Below are 24923 nucleotides of genomic sequence, written 5' to 3'. Positions count from 1 at the left end.
AGGTCTCTGGGCTATCCAGACTCTGGTTCCTGACCTTCCAGACAATATCAGGTATGAGCTCCCTTTTGTGTTGTGGGTCTCAAGGTTGGACCAGTCACTGATTGGCCTCTCCTACAAGTTCTGTGCCATGTTTACCCAAGCATATCTTGCAGGGAGGACAGATTGAAGGGTGAAGGTTTTGTGGCTAGGTTGGTGTCCTAGCCTCACCACTGGATGCCTTGCCTGGTTATCGAAGATGGCTGGTTCAGGATCTGTATCCCCCTATTACTAGGAGTCTTCCCTTGTGGATACCAGGGAGTTTCCATTGCACTAAGTTTTTACCTCATCCCCCAAATGTCCCCCAATTCTAATCATTTCTCCCTCCCAAACCTGATCTCTCCTGTTCCCATCCTGGCCTGCCCTCAGTCCACCCGAAAAATCTATTCTGTTACCCCTTCACAGTGAGATCCATGCATTCCCACTTGAGCCCTCCTTGTTACTTAGCCTCTCTGGGTCTGTGGATAGTAACACAGTTATCCTTTACTTTATAGCTAATATCCACTTTTGAGTTAATACATACCATGTTTGTCTTTCTGGGTCTGGGCTACCTTACTCAGGGTGGTGTTTTCCTAGTTCCATCCATTTGCCTGCAAATTTCATGATGTCATTTTTTAACAGATGAGTAATACTCCATTGTATAAATGTACCACATTTTCTTTTTTCCTTTCTTTTTTTTTAATTAAGAAAATTTTCCATTCATTTTACACACCAATCAAAGATCCCTCTCTTCCCTCCTCCCACCCCCCAGCCATCCCCTCCCAACCCACCCCCACTCCTCCTTCCACAAGAAGGCAAGTCCTCCCATGAGGAGGCACATCCAATAGAGGCAAGTCCAAGCCCCTCCCCCTGCCTCAAGGCTGCACAAGGTGTCCCATCATAGGTAGTGGACTCCAAAAAGCCTGCTCATGCACCAGAGATGGGTTCTAATCCCACTGCCATGCATATAAAGCTACACAACTATCTTGCCATACAGAGGGCCCAGACCAGTCCTATGCAGGCTCCACGGCTGTTGATCCAACTTTCATGAGTTCCCACTAGTTTAGTTTGGTCGTCTCTGCAGGTTTCCCCATCATGATCTTGATGCAGTGTACCATATTGTCTTTATCCTTTCTTCAGTTGATTGACATCTAGGTTGTTTCCAGATTCTGGCTATTATGAATAAAGCTCTTATGAACATAATTGAGCAAGTGTCCTTGTGGTAATGTGGACCATCATTTGGGTACATGCCCAGAAGTAATATATCTGGATCTTGAGGTAGATTGATTCCTAATTTTCTGAGAAACCACCATATTGATTTCCAAAGTGGCTGTTCAAGTTTGTACTCCCACCAGCAATGGAGGAGTGTTCACCTTGCTCCACATCCTTGCCAGCATGTGCTGTCATTTGTGTTTTTGATCTTAGTCATTCTGACAGGTATACAATCTGACTGTGACATCTGTCAACCCAATGATTGCCAGGTTGATTTGGCTGATCTGGCTGACTAGGCAGGTGTCCCCTTCCTCCTTCACTGCTCTATGTGTGAAGCCACACTAAGTTGAAGAGGATGACCTTCCCTCGATAGAAGAGGACCAGTCTTTGGTTAAACATATATGAGTAGTTGCGCTCCCCTGCTAGAACCTCCAAACAAGCTCTCAAGGTCCACACACACCTTTTTTAAATTTTAAAGCATTAAGTACATATTTCTAACCTACATCCTTGAAATCTTATGATGTATCAGAAAATAGAGCTAACAAGGCAGAATTATGGATTAAAATGCTATCTGCTACTAACTTTCTTCTGTTGACTAGAATTTGACTGGGAAAATGGTTATAGACAAGGCTAGCTAGACTAGCCTGGAACACCTTCTATGGACTTGTCTGGTACAACAGTACTGTCTTCTTGTTTCGTTTCAGTCTCTGACAAAACCTGTAGATTACCTACCATCAGTACCAGTTTCCTGGTTGATTGCCCATTTTCCACTGTGACATCTATGCCCAAGTTAGCTTCATTATCCATGTGGGTGGGACCTGACAGTCTTAATATTCACCTGCTTTATTCACATAAACATATTGCATAAAGACTTTTCTGGGGCTACTCTGGCCTGAAACCCATCTACTTACAATGTTCTTTTTACAACTATGTATTAACTTCCCTACCTCTTTCTGCTATATGCTGACTACTTTCCCACACCCAGTCTCTACTGCACATTTCTATAGTTCTGCTGAAGGCCAATATCTTCTTTCCATTTCTGTTTCCTGATCCCTGATTCTAGAGATTTTGGGTTTTTTTTTTCAGATTGTACACTTGAACTTTATTTCCTAAACTACCTCTTTGCTTTTTTTATGACAAAGTCTCACTCTATAGCCCAGGCTAGTCTCAAACTTGTGATGATCGTCCTATATCAGTTTCTTGAGTATTGGGATTACAAGCATGACTTACCATGCCTGGCCTTATCTCCCTACATTTGTCTCTACCATTACCACTGATCCTAAAGTTCTTCACAACTTAAAACTCTGTAGTGTCCTTCTGAATTACTCCACAGCATAGTTTCACGATATATTATCTGCTATATCTTCTTATACATACCACTTGGGCCCAGCATGTACTGTTACCCAAATTCTCTCTCAGCTTTTCATACCATTCAACATCATTTTAAAGCAAATTGTATAGAGTACAGACCACACTCTAAACCAGGCCCTTTAGAAACAAACAGTATCATACAGCCTTTTGGGTGATACCAGACATAAAAAAGTTATAGGTAAACATGAAAGAGAGCAAAGATTTTTAAGAGCCTAAAGGACAGAGACTAATTTTGTTAGGAGTGGTAAGAGTTAAGGTATATGTCAAAGTACAATTGACTAGGGAAAAGATAGAGAGGTGAAAGAGAGGATGGGAAAGAACTGAGAAAGGGAAAGGCACGCCTGGCAAAGAGAATCTCCAATGTAAAATACCTAGAAGCAAAAAAGCCACATATTAAGAGAACATAATATAGATTGTTCTCCACAAACTGATGACTCCGCCTCCCATGTTGCTGAAGACAACACCCACACAACTCATTGAACATGGAGAAGTTGAACTGGTGCCTCCACAGAGCCTTCACCCTACATTCTAGTGTCTTTGGTACAGGAAGGTACTCTGCATAATAAATACCAAAAAAGAAATATCAACACCAACCCACCCACTGACCATTTGATCTACAATGCTGTCCTTTCTGCAAGATATGCTAGGGCAATGGTGACACGAAGCTTGTGGGAGGAACCAACCAATAACTGATTTGATTTAAGGCCCAATCCAAGATGGAACCCACACCTGACACTGCCTGGGTGACCAAGAACCTGAAACTAGATGGCCCAGGGATGTTGGGTAAAACCAAATACTACTGATCTACTAAATAACATAGCAATAAAATGGCTCCTAATGATATTCTGCTATACTCATAGATCAGTGCCTTGATCAGCCATCATCAGAGAAGCTTCCTTCTGTAACAGATGAGAACAAGTGCAGAGACTCACAGCCAGGCAGTATGCAGAGAGTGAAAGACCTTGGAACACTCAGCCCCAAATGGGATGTCTCCATCCAATCCTTTCCCTCAGGGCTCAGGAAAACTTGTGGAAGTGGAGGTGGGAAGATTGTGAGAGCCAGAGGAGATGGAGGACATCAGGATAACAAGGCCTTCTATCTGAGCATGACTGAAGCTCATAAGAACTCACAGAGACAGGCAGGATGCACAGGGCCTGCATGGGTCTGCACCAGGCCCTCTACATAAATAATACCTTTCAGTTTAGTGTTTTTTATTGGGTTCCTGAGTGTGCAAACAAGTGGATCTCTGATGCCTTCTCTTGGGTTCTTTTCCTTCTGTTTGTTTTGACCAGTTCTGGTGTGTTAATTTTGTTTTATCATATAATATTACATTAGTTATAAAAAGAGAACATAACAAGAAGAATATTTAGAATATTGAATATAAAAAATTAAAAGCACAGTAAAAAGGAAATAAGACTTAAGAAGTTGAATTTTGATTTAGAAGAACATTATATGTAAGACTAATAGAATATTTTAAGACTAGTCGTCATACCTATGATTTTATAGCACTTCCTTAGATGATAGACTGGAATGAGAGATCCAGGAATGTCATGGAAGTTCTTTAGCCTGGATTGTCTCTACTCCACTTCCCTAACCACGGCTCCTGAAAGATCATTTTGCAAGATGAATCTCAAATGTTCTTGCTTAAAGCGAAGCCCTTCATGATTTCTCTCCTCTCCACAGGTAGAAAATTACGTTATAGGCTCCCATAGAAACATAGTACACTCTCCTAGTGTACTATGCCTATATTAGAATTTGTTCATATGTAGTTTCTCTAACTAGATATAGAGTACCTTGAAAAAAAGCTTCTAGTCTCATTCATCTGTCTCTTCTACAGTAGTGTCTGATAAAACATTTAATCATGGATAGCATTGAGTCAATTTGTGAACTGGTTTAAACTGGTGTTCCAGCAATTGTTACTACTCAAACTCCAATGACTTTGTCACAACTATGTCATTACCTTCTGTTTTGCTTTTTCCCCTGCCCACACTGACACACACACACTGCAACTAACACAAATACTGGTATGAGCCATTTACACCCTCAGATACAAGTCTTCAAGGCCTCTGGAGAGTAACATAGCAACCCAGTGAGACAGAATCTGTGAGCCTTCCTTAGGCCTAACCAAAGGGAAATGAAGGTAGGAGGGCATGCTTTTCCAGTTTTGATTCAAATTACCTGTCTCCAGCTAATGTTATTCCAATGCATTTCACTGTGTTATTTACTATTCTTAGAAAAGTGCTAATCAGTTTGTACTTAAAATAGATTTTTTTAAATCTCGCCAAATCTGTTGTCATAAATGTCTTATCAATGGGAAAAAGTAATAACACAAGCTCAGGGTTGATGTATAAAAAATTATATTCTCTCTCCAGAATAAACAGCCAAGATATGAATAAATAAATAAATAAATAAATAAATAAATAAATAAATAAATAAGAAAATTAATTAATGTATTTAGTTGTCTATCTTAAAGTTAGATTTGAAAAGTCATAAGAAATTACTAAAGGATTGGTATGTCATTCGGTTCTCCTTTTTGAAGAGAATGATAATTACTAAAACCAATTTTACAAAGTGGTTATACATCAAAATGAGATACCTTCTGTAACTATATCCAGCCTAGAAGCTAGTACATATTCATTATCTTTCCCCATCTCAGTTCATCAAGCCCCCACACCTTACCTGAATTTCTTTGTCTACTACCAAAGTATATTTCTCCTCTTTTATCAGCCTTATAACATTTGCTTTACTTCTGTGCTACAAATTCTGGGTACTGGTTTTTTGTAGTTGTTGTTAAAGGAAAGATTTTTCTGTTAAAGGAAAATTATGTCCGTAGAGAATTAATATCCCAGAGTAAAGTTAGAGTTGTTATACTATGTCTCGTCATGTCTGACATGATTGGATAATTGTTGATACTTATAAGTGTATTGCTCCTTTATATATTTCATGGAACATTAATTCTTGGTAATAATAAACACTTGTATGAAGCAGTGTTTCACTATTATGTTTTCCTGAACAGAGTACAAGTATAGGTCAGTAACACGGAAATTTGTACTTGTATAGCCTTCTTTGGGGCAAAGGTTGAAAATGGTACGAAATGGTAAGAAAACATTTTGGATTTTAAGATTAAAATATCTGATTTCTTTATCAAAGTTCTGAGTTATTCTCATGGATTTGCCATTATTTTCATTATGACATTAGCTATCATAGTTCCACTTCCTGTGTCTTGACCTTTCTGGTACTAAAAATAGACTTTCTTGAAATTAACTATAAGCATAGAAGACCAGAAGACACTAAGGATTGAAATCTACAAATAACAAATTTATTTATTTATTTAAAATATGTCTTAATTGAAATAGAATTACATCGCTTTTCACCCCCCCAACCTCCCTCCAGCACATCCCTCCAACCTCTCTCATGTCCCCACCACTCTCAAATTGATAACTTCTATTTCTTTATTATTATTACAAATGCATGTACACATGTGTGTGTGATGCACAAATATATAAATACAACTTGCTGTGTCCATTTTGTTGTTTGTGTGTATATAGTTTCAGACCTGCCATTCTGTATTGGACAACCAATAAGGGAGTTTATCCCTGGGAGAGGCTAATTCTCCTCCTCCAAGCAGTCATTAGTTACTTGTCATTCTTTGTCTAAGGATAGGACTCCACAAAAATTTTCCCTTCCTATGTTAATATGTCCATCTCAAAGTGGAAGCTATGAGCCCTGATACCTGCCTCTTCATTCAACTGATGTTTTACTTTTTTGTACAAAAGATTTTAGTTTCATGAGATACTAGTTGTTGATTGTTTCCTTGATTAGGTTTACACCTACAGAGGGGAGGGTATTTATGCTTGTGTGTGCATGTGTTCGTGCATGTGTGTCTGTGTGTGTGTACCTATTGTGAATGGAATTCCTTAATGTCCTTATGATTTTCTGAATTTCATTGTTCATTCTCTTTTCATTTATAATTGCTTTAACTTTAATTATTTAATTTTTAATTAATTGCAATAATGTTTGCATTAACTGTTTCTTCTGGCTGACTTTGCTAGGGATTTATTAATACTGTTTATCTTTCCAAAGAACTAGCCCTTTGTTTGATTCTTTTAATTGTTTTGTTGTTACTGTTGTTCATAGTTCATTAATTTCAACCCTTATTTTGATTATCTATTCTCATCTACTATCTTTTGCTTTTGTTTGTTCTTTTTTTAAATTCATACTTTTTTATTTTTATTAAAAAATTTTCTACTCCTCCCACCCCCCAGCCCTCCCTTCCAAGCCACATCCTCCAAATCAAGGTCTCCCATGGGGAGTCAGCAGAGCCCAGCACACCAAGGCAAGGCAGGTCCAAGCCCCTCCCCACCACACCAAGACTGCACAAGGTGCCACACTGTGGGTACAGGGCTTCCAAAAGCCTGCCCATGTACCAGGGATGGATCCCAATCTTTTTCTAAGACTTTAAGGTGCATCATTAAGTTATTAATTGAAGATGTCTCAAATTTTTATATAAGTACTTAACACTGTAAACTTTCATCTTAAGAGTGTCTTCTCTGTGTCCCATAGGTTTTGGTATGCTGTGTTTTCATTTTCATTCATTTCTATTCATTTTATATTCCCTTATTGATTTCTCTAGGGACTCATATATCATTCAGTACTAATATTGTTTAACCTCCATGAGTTTGTGTACTTTCTGTGATTTCTACTACTGTTGGTATCTAGCTTTATTCCATTGTGATTAGATAGATTATAGGATATTATTTCAACTTTCTCATATTTGTTAATACTTGTTCTGTATCCTAGTATGTGATCAATTATTGATAATTCTATGGGCTGCTGAGAATATGTATTCCTTAGTGTTTGGATTAAATGTTCTATAGATGTCTGTTACATCTATTTGATTAATGATATTGTTTAAGTCCAATGATTTTCTGGTTGTTTTTCTTTATTTAGATTAACCTGCCTGTGGTGACAATAGAGTATTGAATGCTCCCACTATTACTATGTCAAGTCTCATCTGTGATTTTAGACCTACTAATGTGTCTTTTATGAAATTTGGTGCACCTGTGTTTGGTACATATGTTTAGAATTGTAATACCCTCTTGGTGGATTTTTTTGTCTAGTAAGTATGTAGTGTCCTTTCCTATCTCTTCAGACTTGGGGTTTTTTTAAGTCTATTTTGTAAGTCTATGTCTGCCTGTTTGTTAGTTCCATTTGTTTGGAATACCATTTTCCATACTTTTACCCTGATGTGGTATCTGTCCTTGATGCTGATTGATAGATAGATCTTGTTTAATAATCCAGTATGTTAATCTCTGCCCTTTTAATTGGAGAAATTGAGACCTTCAATATTAACAGTTATTATTAAACAGTGTTTATTAATTCCTGTTATTTGTTGTGGCATTGCTGTCTTCTTATATCCCTTTTGATTAACTGTCCTGAAATTGATTATATTCCCTGTGACTTCTTGAGTGTATTTGTCCTTCACTTTAGACTAACATATTCCTTCCAGTAGACTTCATAGAACTGACTTAGTGGTCATAAATTTCTCTAATCTTTTTTATCATGGAAAGATTTTATTTTTTCTTCAATTTTAATTGATAGTTTTACTGAATATGATAGTCTGGGTTGACAAATTTAGTCTTTCAGAATTTGGAATACATATTTGCAGGCCCTTCTGGTGTTGAAGTTTCTGTAAAATAATCAGGCATTATTTTGGTGGGACTGCCTTTTTAAGTGACCTAACCATTTCTTCTTTCAGTTTCAACACCATTTCTTTAGACTGTGTTTTATCATTAACAATGTCTTGAGGATTTTCTTTTCTAGCTATGTCTATTTGGTGTACTATAGATCCCTTGTACCTGGCTTGACATCCCTTTCTCTAGGTTTAGGAAATTTTCTTCTATCATTATATTAAAAATATTCACCATGCATTCACTGTGGTATATTTCATTTATACTCATAATTCAAATATTAGATATTTTCATGGTATTTCAAAGCTCCCCTGTGTTTTGTTTGTTTGTTTTTAATTCTCAAGACCTTCACTGAGTGATACAATTCCTCTTTATCTTCCAGTCCCAACACTGTTTTCCACATGATCAATTCTGTCAGTAATGATTTCCAGTGGGATTTTTATTTGACTTACTAAGTTTTACATTGCCAGAATCATTTCAGTTTGGGCTTTATTTAACAATTCTTTCTGTTTATTAAATTATATTTTCATATCTTGAATTGACTTCCACATTTTCATTCAGCTCTGGTTCAGTTTGGTTCCCTTGGAATATATACCAATCCTCTTGAGTTGTTTGAACACAGTTATAATCATTCTTTTGAATTCTTAGTCATGAAGATCTCACTCATTTTCACTAGGGTTCATTGCTATGAGATTGGTAATGGTTTGGGGACAGGGTGGTATATTTACTAATTTTCTATTGATGTGATAAAATGCCATGACCAAGGAAACTTATAGATGGAAAAGCTTATTTGGCTTATGGTCCCAGAGGGGAATTGTGACAGCAAGCAAGCGTGGTGGCTGGAGCTGGAAGCTGAGAGCTTACATTTTTGAACTGCAAGCAAGAGTAGATTAAAAAATCTCAAAGCATGTCTCCAGTGAGTCCCCCCAACAAGGTGACACCTCCTGAAACCTATCCAAATAGCCCACTAACTGGGGACTAAATTCTCAAATATCTGAGCCTACAGGGGCCATTCTCATTCAAACCACCTCAGGGGACATGTTCTGTTTTGTCACTTTTGTTTCTGTACTAGAATTTGTGCACCTGAAGTAGTGTGTTAGTTGAATCCTTTTTTTCTTCAAATCACCTTTCTTGTTTCAGTGTGGGCATATACAACATCCATGAGAGAATTAAGCTATAGAAGATTGAGGTGTTTTGTTTTGTGGTACTGGTATTGGGGCTGAGGGCTCTATCACTAGTCCCCTTTTGAGAGTCCATTTTTGTCTCTGTAAACAGACACCATCAATGGTCAGTATAACCCTTGCTGGTCCTCTCCTCTGCAACCTTCTGGTGTGGCTCTCCCCATCTGTTGCTCTGGACAACCTGTGGTTGAGGGCAAGAGATCTCAGAAAGCTAGGTGTGTAGTCAGGAGGTCTATGTCATATAGAGGGGTAAGACTTACCTACAAATTCTGGAAAGCACTGGAGGAGCAATTTATAGGGTTGGAAGTAGTGGTCCTAGTCTGAAGTATGAGGATGGAAGATCCTGGAGGAGCTAGTTGGCCTGGAAGTGTGTGGAAGCAAGATCCCAGAAGAGCAGGAAGCCCCATGAAGTTAAACAGAGTGAAATCTACCCAGTCTCAGAGGAAAGGATACTCCATAGAATTGGAAGGAGAAGGGACTACCTGGGAAGATAGGGAAAGGATGTTACAAAGGAGCTGGTTGAAGCTATAGGATGGGAAGGAGCAGAGTCAACTGGTTATAGAAGAAAGGGAGTTCCCAGAGTAGACACATAGCCTATGGAGTGGAGAACAATAGGCCTACCTGACTACAAGGGTAAAGGAAGTCCTGGGGCAGCAGGACAGATCTGTTGGAAGAGAACGAGTGGGTCTACCTGGTGGGTACCAGAGTCAGCCAGGCAGGTCCATGGGGTTAGAAGTAGTGGGCATACCTGGTGTCTCATGGAAGGAATGTCCCAGAGGACCTCAGCAGGCCCTGTTTTATTTTGCTTTGTTTTTGAGTCAAGGTCTCACTATGTTGACCAGGCTGACCTCTAACTTGTCTCTGCTACTGAGAGCTGATATTACAGGCATGTGATGGCATATGGCCTTAGTGTGTGCTTTTAAATAAAGGGATGAAAACTTGATTGGGAAGAATGTTTAGGGGTAGAGGTTAGCTGAAATGAGTAGGGATTTATGGAGTGGCACATGATGGTCACCTCTATCTCAAGTAGACTCATCTATCATTTTCAATATACCTAATACCCAAGTAAGTGGACAAAAATGAAGAGCTATAGATGTTTGTACTATGTCTTTAAAGCACCACACAAGGCTGAAACCTTTTCATAAAATCTTGATCTTACTTACAGTCACATTTTAAAAATCTTGATGTTTTTAGAGTAGAGGAATGGCTATCAAAATTCCATTGAAATAATATAAATCAAGAAACTAAGGACTTCTCTATCCCTTTCAGCTTTAGAAATCAAAGTTTAAGACATAGAGAAAATAAGTGTGATATATAGCTATAGATATGAATATAGATGCAGATATAGATATATAGATATACATATATCAAAAAATGGGACCAGGAATTAGAGAGGGAGTGAAGCAAGGAGAGAGACATGGTAGGAGGTGGAGGAAGGAAAGGGGATGTAGGAAAATGATGTGATTATATCTTAATAATAAAAAGAAATTAAGTATGATATATATGAATAATATATGTGAATTGGTTTGTCTTTAAAGAGCTTGTGGCCATCAAAGTAGAAACAAAGTAAACAAAACTAACTTGCACATATATACACATTATTGAAAGTTATCCTAGACTTTACTTTGCATATTTTCTAATTGGGCTGCCATAGTTAGGCTGATTTTGTACACTTCCCTGCTTCCTCCAGTTTGGGTTTTGAATAGCATAGTTGTTGATAGGAAATATAAGTACCTTATATAGTAGATGTGAACTATAAACCAAAACCAGCAGAAGTGATGAAGCCAGTCTAGAAAACAGATCCCAGTGAGTGTTTTTAAAACCCTATAACTGAAATAACATGTAAAACACAAAAACTGAATGACTAACATTGTATATTTGAAATATGCAGGTTGGACGGCATTTGAAATTGGGATGAAACAGTAAGAGGCTACATTCATGGATAACCAACAAGATAAAGCTATTGCTGCCTCAGCCAATGGAGAAAACAGTCTGATTAATGGGGTCAAAGAAAATGGTAAGAGAGTTTACTTGTATACTTAATGTATACTTGTATGTATTATCTTTCCTGGTAGTCTTTTAAATTCATGTGGATTTTCAGTATACAGAAACTTGAGACAGGTTGAATCCAAAATATATCTAAAGTTGATGTAAATCTAAACTTTATTCTACCAAATCTTTAACTGAACTAGAAGAATCCCTGAGAGTTCTCAGATAAATCACCTTGCTCTGTCAAATCCATCTGCTAAATGATGTTCCTCAAAATTACTAGTAAATTACAAGTATGATGTGAAACTTTTGTAGACCTACTAGGAACTTCTCTAACGTAAGTTTTCAAGAACGGGTATGTGTCTCATAGCTGAAACCATGAACAGCACCCTATGCAGTTTCCTCTCTGAAAGCTTTGACTTTCCAATTGATCCATCAGTCCAGTTCTTCCATCATTTCTGAGGGGGCTCTATCTATCTTTTCCTGAAGAAAAATCTGAGCCTAAAAATGGTTATTTGTCACTTGTATGAATGTTCAGTATTAAATCAGAGTTGTTTTACTAGTGTTTAGGTGGTAATTCATAAAGCTAGAGAAAAAGAGGCTATGATATCCAAGCATTAGAAACTGACCAGGGAAAGAGAGTTGATGAGTCTTATCTAAGACCCTTACCTTTATTCCTGCCTTTTCACCTTTTTTCTAGACTCAGAGGACCAGGATGTGGCAATGAAGTCATTTGCAGCTCTAGAAGCTACTACACCAATCCAACCTATCCCAGTGGCACAAAAAGAGCCCTCGATGTTTCCTAGGGGTCTTCTGCCTCTACCATCTAAGAAGCCATGTGTGCAGAGTCCTCCATCTCCTTTGGGCCTGATCGAAGCACCTGATCATTCTGCTAATAGTGCTTCTGTGAATGCCATCTCCCTCACATCTGGAGTTGCAAAAGGCCTAAATACATGGTCACTGCCCAGTGAGTGTGAGAAAGCTCCATTTGCTATAATGGAGCCTGCAGGCATGTCAGCTCTGAATGGAGACTGCCTCATGCAGCCAAGCCGGACTTGTTTAGGTTGCTTCATGGAATCAAAAGAAGCAGTAGACCCTGAACCAGGGATCAGTCTGAAAGTCAGTGATCTAAATAGAGATTATGAAACTTGTGCAGTCTCTGATATAGGGATTCAATGCATTAATGCTGGGGAAAATATAAAATATGGAGAGCAGCTGCTTTCAGACCAGCTATTAGGCTTCCCTCTGCATAAATCAAGGGCAGGAGATAGACGAGAAACTGAAAAACCTGACATTGACTTGGAAGATCCAACTCAGAAAAGTTATTATGAGGCATTACTATTAGATAAGTGCAATACCGAAGAAGCTTTACTGGCAAATTCCAATCAGGATTGGGGTTACTTTGAGACTTTTATTAGTGAGAGTAAGATTGAACTACTTGACCTCTGTTCCAAGAATGAACTATCTGTTAACCTTTTCTCTGAAGAAGATGTGGATAACTATATGTTTGATGATGATGAGTCAACACTAGGCAGTGATGTCTGCTCCCTCAAAATTCGATATGAGTCCTTTCAGGACAATGTTCGAGACAAGACCACCCTTCTGATGCAGGAAGATGCCCAATTCAATTTTTTCCCCAGTGTCTTTACTACATGTCCCAAGAGGGAATCTAAGAGTGGAATCCTCAAGCAGAGCAGTGATCTTTCTCAATTCAAGGTCCCTGATGTGAGCATCATCTGGGGAGAGGAAGATAAAAACTTGGACAAGAAGAAAGGCAAAGAGGAAATACATGAAGACAAAAGTGTAGAGAAAAAAGATGAAAAAGATAATGAAGAAAAGCCTGAATTAAATAATAAACCATGTAGTGGGCTTGAGGTAGAGCAATTTAAGAACCTAAAGCCGGACCATCTTACTAATTCCCTGGAAACATCAGGGAATTTCAGTGATGACAGTTCCTTCATTGAGGTCTCATATGACGCCATGGGGGAGATCAAAGACTGTAGCCGCTATATGGCTCGGGACACTAATTCTGGAAGCTCATCCTCCCAGCAGAACTATGGGCTGAGAGCCAAGAGAAAAGTCAGATACAGCGAAGATTATCTATATGATGTTGACTCACTAGAAGGGGAAAAAGTAAATGAGAGGAAGGAATGGCCTCCAGGTGGTTCCAAAGAAGAAGATGATGATGAATGGTGTCCCAAGAAGAGAAGAAAAGTAACCCGTAAGGAGCCTCCTGTTATTATCAAATATATCATTATCAATCGCTTTAAAGGTGAGAAGAACATGCTGGTGAAGCTTAGTAAGGTAGATGCCAGTGAGACAACAGTAAATCTGAGTGAGAACCAGCTCAGTAAGTATGCCAAGTTATCACCTTTGAAGGGCTTTTGGCAAAAGAAGAAAAAGCCGAGAAACAGCAACACAGACTCCATCAAAACGCCCTTATGCCAAAAGCCAAGTTTTGAGCCAGGTAGCTTTGAGGTGTCATTCCTGCCACCTGCTCGTAAACGAAAATCTAAGCTTGGCAATAGACACAGGATTCAAAGGATCCAATCGATGGAAACTTCAGCAAGCAGTAAGCAGGTGCCACTCTGCAGTGATCAGAGACAAGCTAGTAATCGCAAAGAAGAAGGTGGCTTAAAATGTACATCAAAGTCAGCACCTCTTGCTGCTTCAAGCTGCACCAGTGGATCACATTTACGTGGCATCATAGTCCCTGACTCAGTGAAAGTCAAAACCCAAGACACAGAGTTTAAGGGGCCAGAGAGGAAAGTGCTCAACAAAATTAAATTTAAAAGTGAAGCTAGATTAAAATCCAAAAAAATAAAAACTGGACAAGAGAACAAACCAGCTCAAATGAGCCCTGTCTTAGAAGACCAACCCTCCAAGGCGAATTTAAAAAATGAAGTCATTCCTGGAACCTCAAACAATTCCCATCTGTCTGAATTTCACGAGACAAAGGTTGTTAAGAATTCCACTTTCTTGCCAACCACCTGCTCTTCTGAAATGCCTTTATCTTCTGCTAATGTTGCCACGAATATACCTGTTATCCCTGGAGGGTATTTACAAACACTGTTAGATGCTTCTGACTTGTCAAATAATTCTAGCATCTCATACTTCACCAACCATTCTCCAGAGCAAAATGAAGGCAGCCTTACTCAAACAGAAAAATCATTTGTCCCTCTCCAGTCTGCTCAGGACTGTGTGCTGCCCTCATCTTCTGAGTCTGAGCTGCAACCATCGTCTCATAACTTCAAACTGGAAGCAAGCAACTATGGAAGTATGTGGTCCAACAAGGCTACATCTGACCCCCAGGAGTTCATGACTGAAGTCTCAAGGGAGATAGCCACAAACCAATCCAGTGAATTCGAAGCCTCCCAAGTAGTCTCCATGGAGAATAACCTCACAACTATAACATACAGTCCTGTCTGCCTCAGTAGTGGTGGTAGTGGTTGCAACAAGGTTCTTTATGCCTGTGTGCAGGACACCCATCTCCCATCTGATGACTCTTATCAATTGTGTCACTTTAATAATGGAGAGATATGCTTTCCTTTCCAGCAGGCTCCAGTCAGTGCAGATGATGACGGCCGGCTCTTTAGCTTTGATTCCATGACTCCCCTTTCTGTCAGTTCAAGCAATTATTGTTCCTTAAGCTTGAAATCCTGTGAAAAGGATGGTGATGATGATATCACCGATGACTTCTTGGCCCACTGCAGCCCCAAACTGGTGATCCAGCAGAGCATTGATGAGATAGCACCACTTAAGGAGTCCACTGACCTCCTCGATATCTCCAACTTCACTCCTGACAAGTTCCGCCACTCTTCCCTCTCAGAAATGTCTCCACCGGACACACCCAGTCTTTCTCCTCAGAGTACCAGATGTGAGAGTATCAAAACAATGAAAGGATTCCAAGAGGGTGTCCCAGGATCATTGGGCAGCATGGAGAAAATCAAGTGGGACTGTAGTACCCTTTCACAACAGGTCCAAGCAGATGATGGCTTTACATTAAATAACCATCAGTTTCAGTTCCATATGTTCAATGATGAGGACTCTGTTGGCCTGCTCCAAAAAAACCCTTGCCTGTCAACATTTGATGAGTCAGCTGGGCAAATTAGTACCAACAACAAAGTGTCAAAATCAAGAAAGAAAATTTCACCTGGCAAGAGTGGGGCTGTGAGCCAAAGTTCTTCTCAGAAAAACACCAGGAAAAAGTCCCCAAAATCCAGCAACAAAGGGGTTGAAAAGACACCTAGCAAAACCTCCCGCCAGGTTCCTAAATCAGCAAAGAAAGGGAAATACGTGGCTGCTGTCAATGGAGAGAAAATGCAGATTGGGATTGGCCGTAGTGGGGGCCAGCCCAACAGTATATCCTCTAGTGGAAAGATGCTGACTGAATGTATTCAACATGGTGGTCCTGTTGCCCCTGTGAAGATGCCAAGTCAGAAGGGACTTTCTGGAGACTGGGCTTTGGGAAAGGAAAGCAGACCAGGCTGGAATGACATGAGTGTAGTCACTAATACCAACAACCTTCTGGATGATGACCAACGGGAATTTCAAGAGCCTTCCTATATCTTGTCCAACATTGCCTCTGGTATGGCAGATGTGCAGAGATTCATGATGGCCTCCATAGAGCCCCTTTGGGAACCCATGGAGCACCAAGGGGAGTCCACCACATTCTACTCCCCTGATTCCAATAGCCTAAAATTAAAAACCCTCAAAATACTCGCTGGGACACCACAAGAATCTAAGAAAAAGGTTAATAATGGGTCATCAGGAGCTACTAAGAATCACAGGTCAATCAAAAGTGTGAGCAAAAGCAATGGGAAAGGAGCAATTGCTGATCCTGGTCGTGCAGACATGCCTGGTTATAATGAGGACTCTCAATCTGCCTTCTTTGATAAAAAGTACAGTAACATGAGCACTTTAGGCAGTAATGGACCAACACACAAAAAATTATATCGTCACAAATCCAGCTCCAAGACCCTGCGAGATGAGAAATATAAGGGAAAGCGTGTGGAACGAGAACAGATCCACAAGGATGAGGCTGGGACAGCTTCTTTTGAAAAACTGAGGTAATACTGCACCAAAATGGCTGAGATGAGATGCGCCCTTGGCTTTCCTACTACCTGCTGAGCCTAGAGTTCCTCATTTTTCCCTCTTGAAAGCAGAAGTTTGCATGAGAGACTCTTTCCCATTCTCTTCCTTTTTCAAATTAAAAATAAAAGAAAAAAGTGCATGGATATCCCTGTGCCTTTTAAGCCACTCAAAATATCGGGTAATTTTGTTGTGGCTTGGCTAGGGATAAGCTCTAACCAAGGCTACGTTTTTCTCCTAGTCTGCGTTAAATTTTGCTTATTAAGAAAATAGAACTAAAATATGCTCTTGAATGATTTTTGGAATGGAAGGGCTTTGCAATAAAGACAGAATCTGAACAATATAATCAAAAAGTCAACTAGACAAAAAGCCAAGATCATTAAACAAGAGCATTAGTTGTCAACACATGGCAATTAGGAGTGCTTTCTCTATCTTTCTGCATCATACACCATCTAGTATGGTGTCAAAATATTTACATGGTGTGATCCCTTTGTGGGACATACACTAAAACTTGCTAAGATGGTATAAATTCTTTGATTTTTCTGCAGGGATTCCAACTATGATCTCCTAAAAGCAGAAACAGCATTTGGGGTTTTACCTGTGTTTGAAGAAGAGACTCACATTTTCCAGAAAGACATTTGATGTTTGTGTTTTATTTCTTTCAAAATAAGCTTTGTGGTATGTATGTTGACCTGTCAGTGCTTAAAGAAAAAAATTAAATTGTGGGAATAAGTCTTTGAAATCAAACTTTAATCTGATGTTCTGTGTAAAAGACTTTAAAAGTCATACAGTTGCACAAGTAGTTTATGCACTGTTTGCCCACAAGGAAAAAATGGAAAACATTGTGCCAAACTACAAATAAGTAACTGTACTGTATATAGTTTTACTTCTATATCAACATTTGGTTGTGAGTATTTGGGGGGACTTGTCCCTGTTAATTTACTAGAAACATTCCAGTGATTCTTGCTATTAACCACCCCCACTTTTGTGGATAGCACCTGTAGATCACAGTGGAAAAATATGTTGTGTTATAAAATTTACCAAAACAAAGGAAAATGTTTGAATTGTGCCAAATTTTCTTACCTCATCTCACACATTTACCCCATCATCAGTTTAAAGCTCATCAGTGATTATTAAATATATATATACACACTCACACGTGTATGCAATATGCATGTGTGTTTACATACATACACACATATACACATACATTCTTTAATGTTTTAAACTCTATTATCCTGTGTGGAAACATAGACAGTTAAACAAGGCACAATAAAGATTTGTTCGTTCCATTGACTAAGGATTAAAATGTTGGAAAAGCTTGAAGGTCACAACAGCTAAGTCCATCAGGGACAGAGTATGCACATTTACAGAACCTTGTACAAGGAAATAAAACAGCTGCTTTGAAAGTTTGTTTTCCAAAGCAAAATCTGTAACGGAAAGTAATTTAAAGTACAAAGTTATATTGCTGATACTTTATATCTCAGTTTTATATATTTTATAATAGCCTGGGATAAATTATAAAATAGCTATAAAATTGACACTAATAATAAATGAAATACATAGATTGCTTTTATTTAAGTAGTTTCCTAAATGTTTTATTCCAGTTTTGTCAAAAGTGCACTCACAACATGGCTTTAGTGTTCTTTAAATGTTAATCTTGCAATGCCAATGTCATTTTTCAAAATGGCATCTCAGATTGACAAAATTTTCCTTCCTATGATTAAATTCATATACTATCAGGTAAGCTGAACAATGTGTGGAAACAACTAATTTAGGCCATCTATACATAGTCTGAGGATGACTACTCTTTGATACCATACAATAAACATAAATCTCAAGTATTAATCATTTTTAAAGTCACATTTTTGGTTCAGCCCTCCCTTCCACTACATTTAAAAGACACTTTTTCACAGTTCCAGCATTCCTCACTTCTAGCCTTTTCTTCCCCTTTATTCACCACTTGACTTCTAACATTTGATCTCTTTTCCTTGCACAGTTAAAGGCCTATGTGCCTGATGACTGATGCATTGTGGCACAGATGAGAAAATGGATGTGAAAGCGCTTTGTAGATCATAAAGTGCTATACCAATATAGGGGATTAAGATTATTAATGTTGTTGGTTGTTGTTGTTGTACTATTCTTACTAATATTGTTACTAACCTATTAACTTGTGAATATAGAGGCTGGGGTGGGAGGGAGGAGGATAAGTGGGTGGGGAAAGGGGAACTTAACAAAACAGGGAAGATGTTTCAAAAGAATTTTTTGAATAAAATATGAACAACCTACCTAGTCATTGACACATAAATATATTCACAAACAGAGAAGCAACGTTTTCAAGTAGTCAGAGAGAAATGGAAGGGAGCTTATTATGTATATAAATATACACATTTCCCAGTCCATGATTCCTTTCACCAGCTTACTCTACTACTGACAGCTAGGTAGTAAGATGAAGAAGCCCATGATCTAGAGTGTGTGTGTTCATAGCATCAGTCTCTTTTGTCTGTGGGGATGAGTGGGTGAGGAGAAGTCTGTGAGGGTAGTTCAGGCACACTCCCGGGCTTTGACACTGTTCAGTGGGCCCTGGAAAATTACTTAGTAGAAAGGCACCAGATGAAACAAGTCTCCTGCCCTACAGCGGCCATCCAAAAGAGAGAATAATCAAACTAGAACACTTTCTTCTGTTTCTTGATACTCTGATAGCTAGCTGTTTGCTAAATGCTATGGCTATTTCCTAGGAACTGGTCTTTGTTTGGTTTTGGTTTTTGTTTGTCCTGTTTTGCAGCTAAATTTTTGCTTGGAATCACCAACTCAGCCTGTATTGTGATCCCCAAAACTCCATACCTCGAAGTCATCTTGCTGGCTTAAAGGAATGGAGTGCTTTTTATGTAACCAAAAAGTGAAATTTAAAAAGAAATAAAGAAAATGTTCTATGAGTATAATGTGTTTTTATAAAAGTAAATATGGGAGCAGTTGTCCCAGATTTTTTTTAAAGCATCATGATGTTCAGCTTTGGAGAGTGGGGTAAGAATGGGGTAGGATAGCTTGAAACTCTTGGAAACAATTTCCTCGTCAGAACTTCATGATCAGTCCTTTGGAGTGGATACTCTTTCAGTTGCTCCTATGGAGCCCACCAAGGGCCAATTTTAGGGCATGGTTCATATCTTTCTCCAAAGAGAACTGCCATTTTCAAGCACCTTCTTATCTGCCTGCCGTGCATTGTATGTTTTAACATATAAACTAGTGACTTGTAACCAGTCATTTTGTACTGAAACATAACAAGAAAGTGAATTTGAGAAGTGAGCAATAGGCCAAGGCAGAGATGCTTTTTAGCTTCATTATACTATTCTCTGCATTGCTGAGCACTTAGCATTCTGTTGGTCCTGTCTCTGCTCTCAGAATTCTTTTTCTTTCTGTCACAACATAGTCGGCCAAACTTACTGAAGATCTCTTATTCAACCAACTGCCTTAGTGGAGTGAGGACCAGTGTATGAAAATAGTGTTTTACCCTATCACTGATTTCTTCAAGTCAAAACTCCTGGATTTGCCTTGATCTGAAATTTCTGACTACTCTCTTTTAACCTTTCCCTTCTGAGAAGCTGCTTCCTATTAATGCCTCCTCAATAGAGTCTCCTTTAATCTTTACTTTCCTGGAAATTATATCCTCCATTATTCTTCTCCCTTAACTTCCATCAGTCTTAGAATTTTTCTTCTTGTGTAGTATTATATTCAGTCTCCCAAACTGATAGTCTAGGAACTTCAGCTAGAGGCTTGCTTCTGGAAGTTTAGAGGGCTACCTTCCCAGTCTTAGTCACTCAACACACACACACACACACACACACACACACACACACACACACACACACGCAATTGAGAAAAGTTAGAAACTGCTTTCTCTTGAAAATGCATAAGAACAGGTCCAATCTCCTATTGTGGTTAGGTGCTGTACTACATGGAACAAGGGCACAGATGCAACGGCCTAGCTAAGGGTCTTTAAAACTGTGAGGGTTGTGTTGGGACTAGAAGAACTAGCTTGAACCTGTGACCACCCTCTCTGCCTCTTCACATATGCTGCTTCCTCACAGCTTTCCCTTCTGACTTCTTGCTGCTCTGTGCAATTGTGTGTTAAGGCCTTATCTTTTCCTAAATCTTTTCAAACTTCCTGCACTACTTTCTCCATCACTCCTTTAGCCATCTCTCTGAAGTCCTTGGTGCTAGGTGGGCTTTGGTGACAACATTTTCACCTTCTCTGACTCTTTTCTTTGCTGGGAAGAATCGTTGGGGGGTGGGGAACACAAAGGAGGGTGTGTGTGTGTGTGTGTGTGTGTGTGTGTGTGTAAGAGAGAAGCATAAAAGATGCTTCAAGTGCTGAAATCAGCTCTCATCCTGTGTTATTTCACGTGAGGTCTTGCAGTTCTTGTGAATTTCCATTTTAGTGGGTTTGGATTAGTGTTGACTCCATAAAGGAGAAAAATATAGCCAAGGACCTCTTAGCCAAGCTTGCTCTTACCAAACTGAACTAGTGTAATGGAGATCCACAATGTATATTCTCTCAGAACAGTTCTGAGAGATGAAGAGAGTTAGAGCTGAGTTTCTATGCTGAAGAGGGAAATGGAACACTAGTCCTAACTGTTGCTAGAACTAGAAATGTTTGTTTTCTCCTGTATTACTGAAAAGTTGTCAAATTTAAACAGTTTTCACTTTCATTTAGGGATTTTTTAATGCTGCCAATCATTACAGAAATATCTCCTTTTATAAAATAAAACTAATGTGAGTTTTGTTTTCTAATCATAAAATTCACTAAGCCAATAGTTATATTTAGAAGGCTTAGTACCAAAATCAAACATTTTCATGACAAATAGAGATCTTGTCAACGTAATGTAGGCTAGGGATTTTATAGATTTCTCAAAGATCCAAGTAAAGGAGAAAAAAATAGTTGGGATGTTTAATTTGGGATACACTATTATCAGCTTGAGAGTCCTCAACCAGCATGGGGTTATTTTGATGGCTACACAGGCTACCCTTTAAGGCACATTTTCACTCAACAGTAGCTACAGTCATGAAGCAGAGATCCCATTGCATGATACTTGAGGTGTACTCTTAGTATGAGAATCATAGCTAAATGATAAAACACTGGGGCAGGACACTATAAGAGAGTGCTTAGTACAGAGTTTTAAGGAATGAATGAGGCTTTTCAAAATCAGTGTTTGAGTAAATAAATACTAAAGAAACACTCACTCATATGACATGGAAAGGATGTCTGTCTATCCAACAAGCTCAGGGCTTTCTGAGTCTCAAGGACAGCCCATTGAAAATGAAGAAAGGTTACCTGGCATGGTGGTTCATGCCTGTAATCCTAAGCAGGAGGATTGCTGAGAGTTTCGGGCCAGTCTGGTCTATAGTATGAGACCCAGTCTGAAAACTTTTTTAAAAATTAAAGAAAGAAGGAGGAAGAGGAAGGAAGGGAGGGAGGGAAGGAGGGAGGGAGGGAGGGAAGGAAGGAGGGAGGGAGGGAGGGAGGAAAGAAGGAAGGAAGGAAGGGGAAGGGAAGGAACGAACAAACAAAGGAATGGAGGAAAGGAAAGAAGGAAAGGAAAGGAGAGGAAAGGAAAAAGGAAAGGAAAGAGGAAAGGAAAGGAAAGGAAAGGAAAGGAAAGGAAAGGAAAGGGGAAAGGAAAGGAAAGGAAAGGAAAGGAAAGGAAAGGAAAGAGGAAAGGAAAGGAAAGGGGAAAGGAAAGGGAAGGGAAGGAAAGGAAAGGAAAGAGGAAAGGAAGGAAGGAAGGAAGGAAGGAAGGAAGGAAGGAAGGAAGGAAGGTAGGAAGGAAGGAAGGAAGGAGATACTGAAATCATTCTGCCTCTGTGAGAGATGCCTGGTTTTACAGCACAAAAGAAAAGGCTTGAATGGAAACTAAAAGGGGCCTTTGGTTTTCACTCCCAGGAGGCAGAGCGCTTCAGAGTCTCCACTGGGATAGCTGTAGCACCGACTGGAGTTTGCTGCCTCCAGAGTTTTGAATGTACTCACTAGTCCTTAGTTTCCATAGAACTGAATGCACCTCGTCAGTAAGTCAAATGCTTTATGGTGCTAAAGAAAATGATTATCCCCGTTTTTCTTCTTCCCCAAGCCCCTTAAGCATTTCAGAAAATTTAAAGTAAAAGTGTTTAGAGGCCCTTTTTATGAATGTAACCTGTTTCTGTTTGACATATGACACTGCAACTTTAAAGTTAGGAAATTATTTGCCTTTTTCTTTTAGAATTAAGCTTTATAAATAATCTGTAGAGTCCATTGAAGTATAAAGCTTAAGGATCACTCTTAAGACGCCTACAAAATCTTGTATATTTTTAAGTGTGCCAATTTGTAACATATTTTGTAAGTGTATATTTTTCTTAGAAAAGTGCCGTGAAGTGTCTGTATGTGAGAGTTCTCCTTTTTCTGCACCACTGGGTGCTAATGAAAGGATATTTACTTCAAAGTTTCTGGTTTTAGAAACCACAATACAAAGAAAATACACTTTTGTTGGGAATTTTGTAACAGAAAATATGTTGTGAAAGAGTGTAGTGATCTTGTGCAAAAGAAAATGAACATTTGTGAGCTTCTTGCTGTTTTATAGAATTTCTTGTAAATTATTCTTGTAACACCTCTGGTTTTGTTGTTCTTGTTGAAAAAGTTTTAAATATTTGTGACTGGATGTATGGTGAAACTGTCATAATGTTACCTAGATGAGTTTTGTTATTGTTTATGGAATAAATAAAAGAAAAGTTTAAAATACTGCTTTAGAATCATATGTAAACAGAATTGAAAACATTCCTAACTGAATTTATATCTTAAATAAACAGTTCTTCAATGTCTAGAGCAGTGTTTCTCAAACTATCTCTGGTGAGAGAGCAGTTTTTCTTGCAATCCATCCCAGAATGTTATAAAACAATACAAATGAATTTCAGATCAAGTAAAATGGAAAAATAGGCAAAATGAAAGCCCACGTGTATATAGGTCAATATGTAAAGCTATCTTTTAAAACAAGCAGCATAGAGAAAAAGAAAAGAATTACAAAAAGTTGGTATCCTGTTTGAGAATAAATACACTGATCAATGTCAAGTTGCTACAGGACTGAAACCCACTAACACTATGAATAAAACCAAAAGAATTATCATTTGGGAACTTGTTAGGAATGCTGAATGACAAGCTATTGTGCCAATTCTGCAGAATCAGAATATGAATTTCAACAAGATCCCTAAGTGAATTGTATACATGGAAATGTTTGAGAAGCACTGGGCTAGAATTTTCTGTGACCCTAAAATTTGGGAATTATTTTCTAGTTTGTCCCTTCTTCAAAGATGTTAAAACAAATGGTATCCTTCATTTGTGATCCAGATGGATTCTGCAGAGAAACAGTCCTCTCAAAATGTAAAATCTGTTTGTTGAAAGTAATAAATGCTGATTTGCCTGGTACCCAAGAATGTCAGATTTTCCATAATTCCCTACCAGTTTCCGTATTATCCTACTTTTCAGCCGCAGTCCCTAGTTCTTTTAATGAGGACTTCCCAGCTATGTCTCACTACAGTATTCCCAGGATGTTGGTACTTGCTGTGTCTAGAAAAGAAATTAGTCTTTACTTCTATGTCCCCACACATTTGAACTGCTCATCAGAGCCTAGAGCTCTGGCTAACCACAAGTCATTGTAGAGCACCCAAGCCAATAACCACTTCCTTGGTTTTGAATATCACTGCTCAAAGAAGCTGAAGAATGTGTAGGAAAGAGTGGCCCTCTTCTCACTGGAATATACCCACCTTCATCATTTCAACTACCCTTTGATTTTCCACAAATGTCTCCTAAGTATCCTGCATATACATTTCCAGTTATAAACTGGCCATCTACTTGAACATTCTACAACATCCTCAGACCAAATTATTCAAGATTATTTTATAATCTCTTTACCATCTCAGTGTGCTTTATCACAGTGAATTAATCTTGCCATCCACCTAGTAACCTAAGTCAGCAACTCTTTACCTTTAACCTCACATCCATCTTGTTACCTTAAATCCTTGCACCTTTTCTAGCTCCATTGCTACTACTTTAAGCTTTAATGGTCTTTTTGTTGTTGTTTGGTTGTGGGGTTTGTTTGGGTTTGTTTTTTTTTTGAGACTGGGGTTCTCTGTATAACAGCCCTGGTTGTCCCTGGAACTCTGTAGACCAATCTGGCCTTGAACTCACAGAGACCCGCCTGCCTCTGCCTCCTGAGTGCTGAGACTAAAGACATGCGCTGCCACCACCCTGCTGCTTTAATGATTTTTTACCTGAGCTATTTCATCATTGTCTTAATTCAGTGAGTTTCAGAGTTGGATTTTTATACCTAGAAATTCTGTAGAATCACAGAAA

General features: G+C 38.8%; 1 protein-coding gene across 3 annotated transcripts in view; it reads left to right on the top strand.

Annotated features, from left to right (window-relative positions):
• Positions 1-18760, top strand: part of Nexmif (neurite extension and migration factor) — a 146121-nt gene extending 127361 nt beyond the window's left edge. For 2 of the 3 annotated variants that reach the window (XM_036174414.1, XM_036174415.1), the window contains 3 exons: positions 11361-11486; positions 12159-16527; positions 17098-18760. In XM_036174414.1, coding sequence (XP_036030307.1) covers positions 11408-11486; positions 12159-16527; positions 17098-17191 — 4542 coding nt within the window. In that variant the 5' untranslated portion in view covers positions 11361-11407 and the 3' untranslated portion in view covers positions 17192-18760. Of the gene's footprint in view, positions 1-2; positions 52-11360; positions 11487-12158; positions 16528-17097 lie in introns of all 3 variants that reach the window. The other variant, XM_036174413.1, reaches the window with a different exon arrangement.
• Positions 18761-24923: the final 6163 nt, after the last annotated feature.

The sequence above is a fragment of the Onychomys torridus genome, chromosome X (assembly GCF_903995425.1).
Source record: "Onychomys torridus chromosome X, mOncTor1.1, whole genome shotgun sequence".
In the NCBI taxonomy this organism is placed as follows: Eukaryota; Metazoa; Chordata; class Mammalia; order Rodentia; family Cricetidae; genus Onychomys; species Onychomys torridus.
This window is presented reverse-complemented; position numbering and strand designations above follow the sequence as displayed.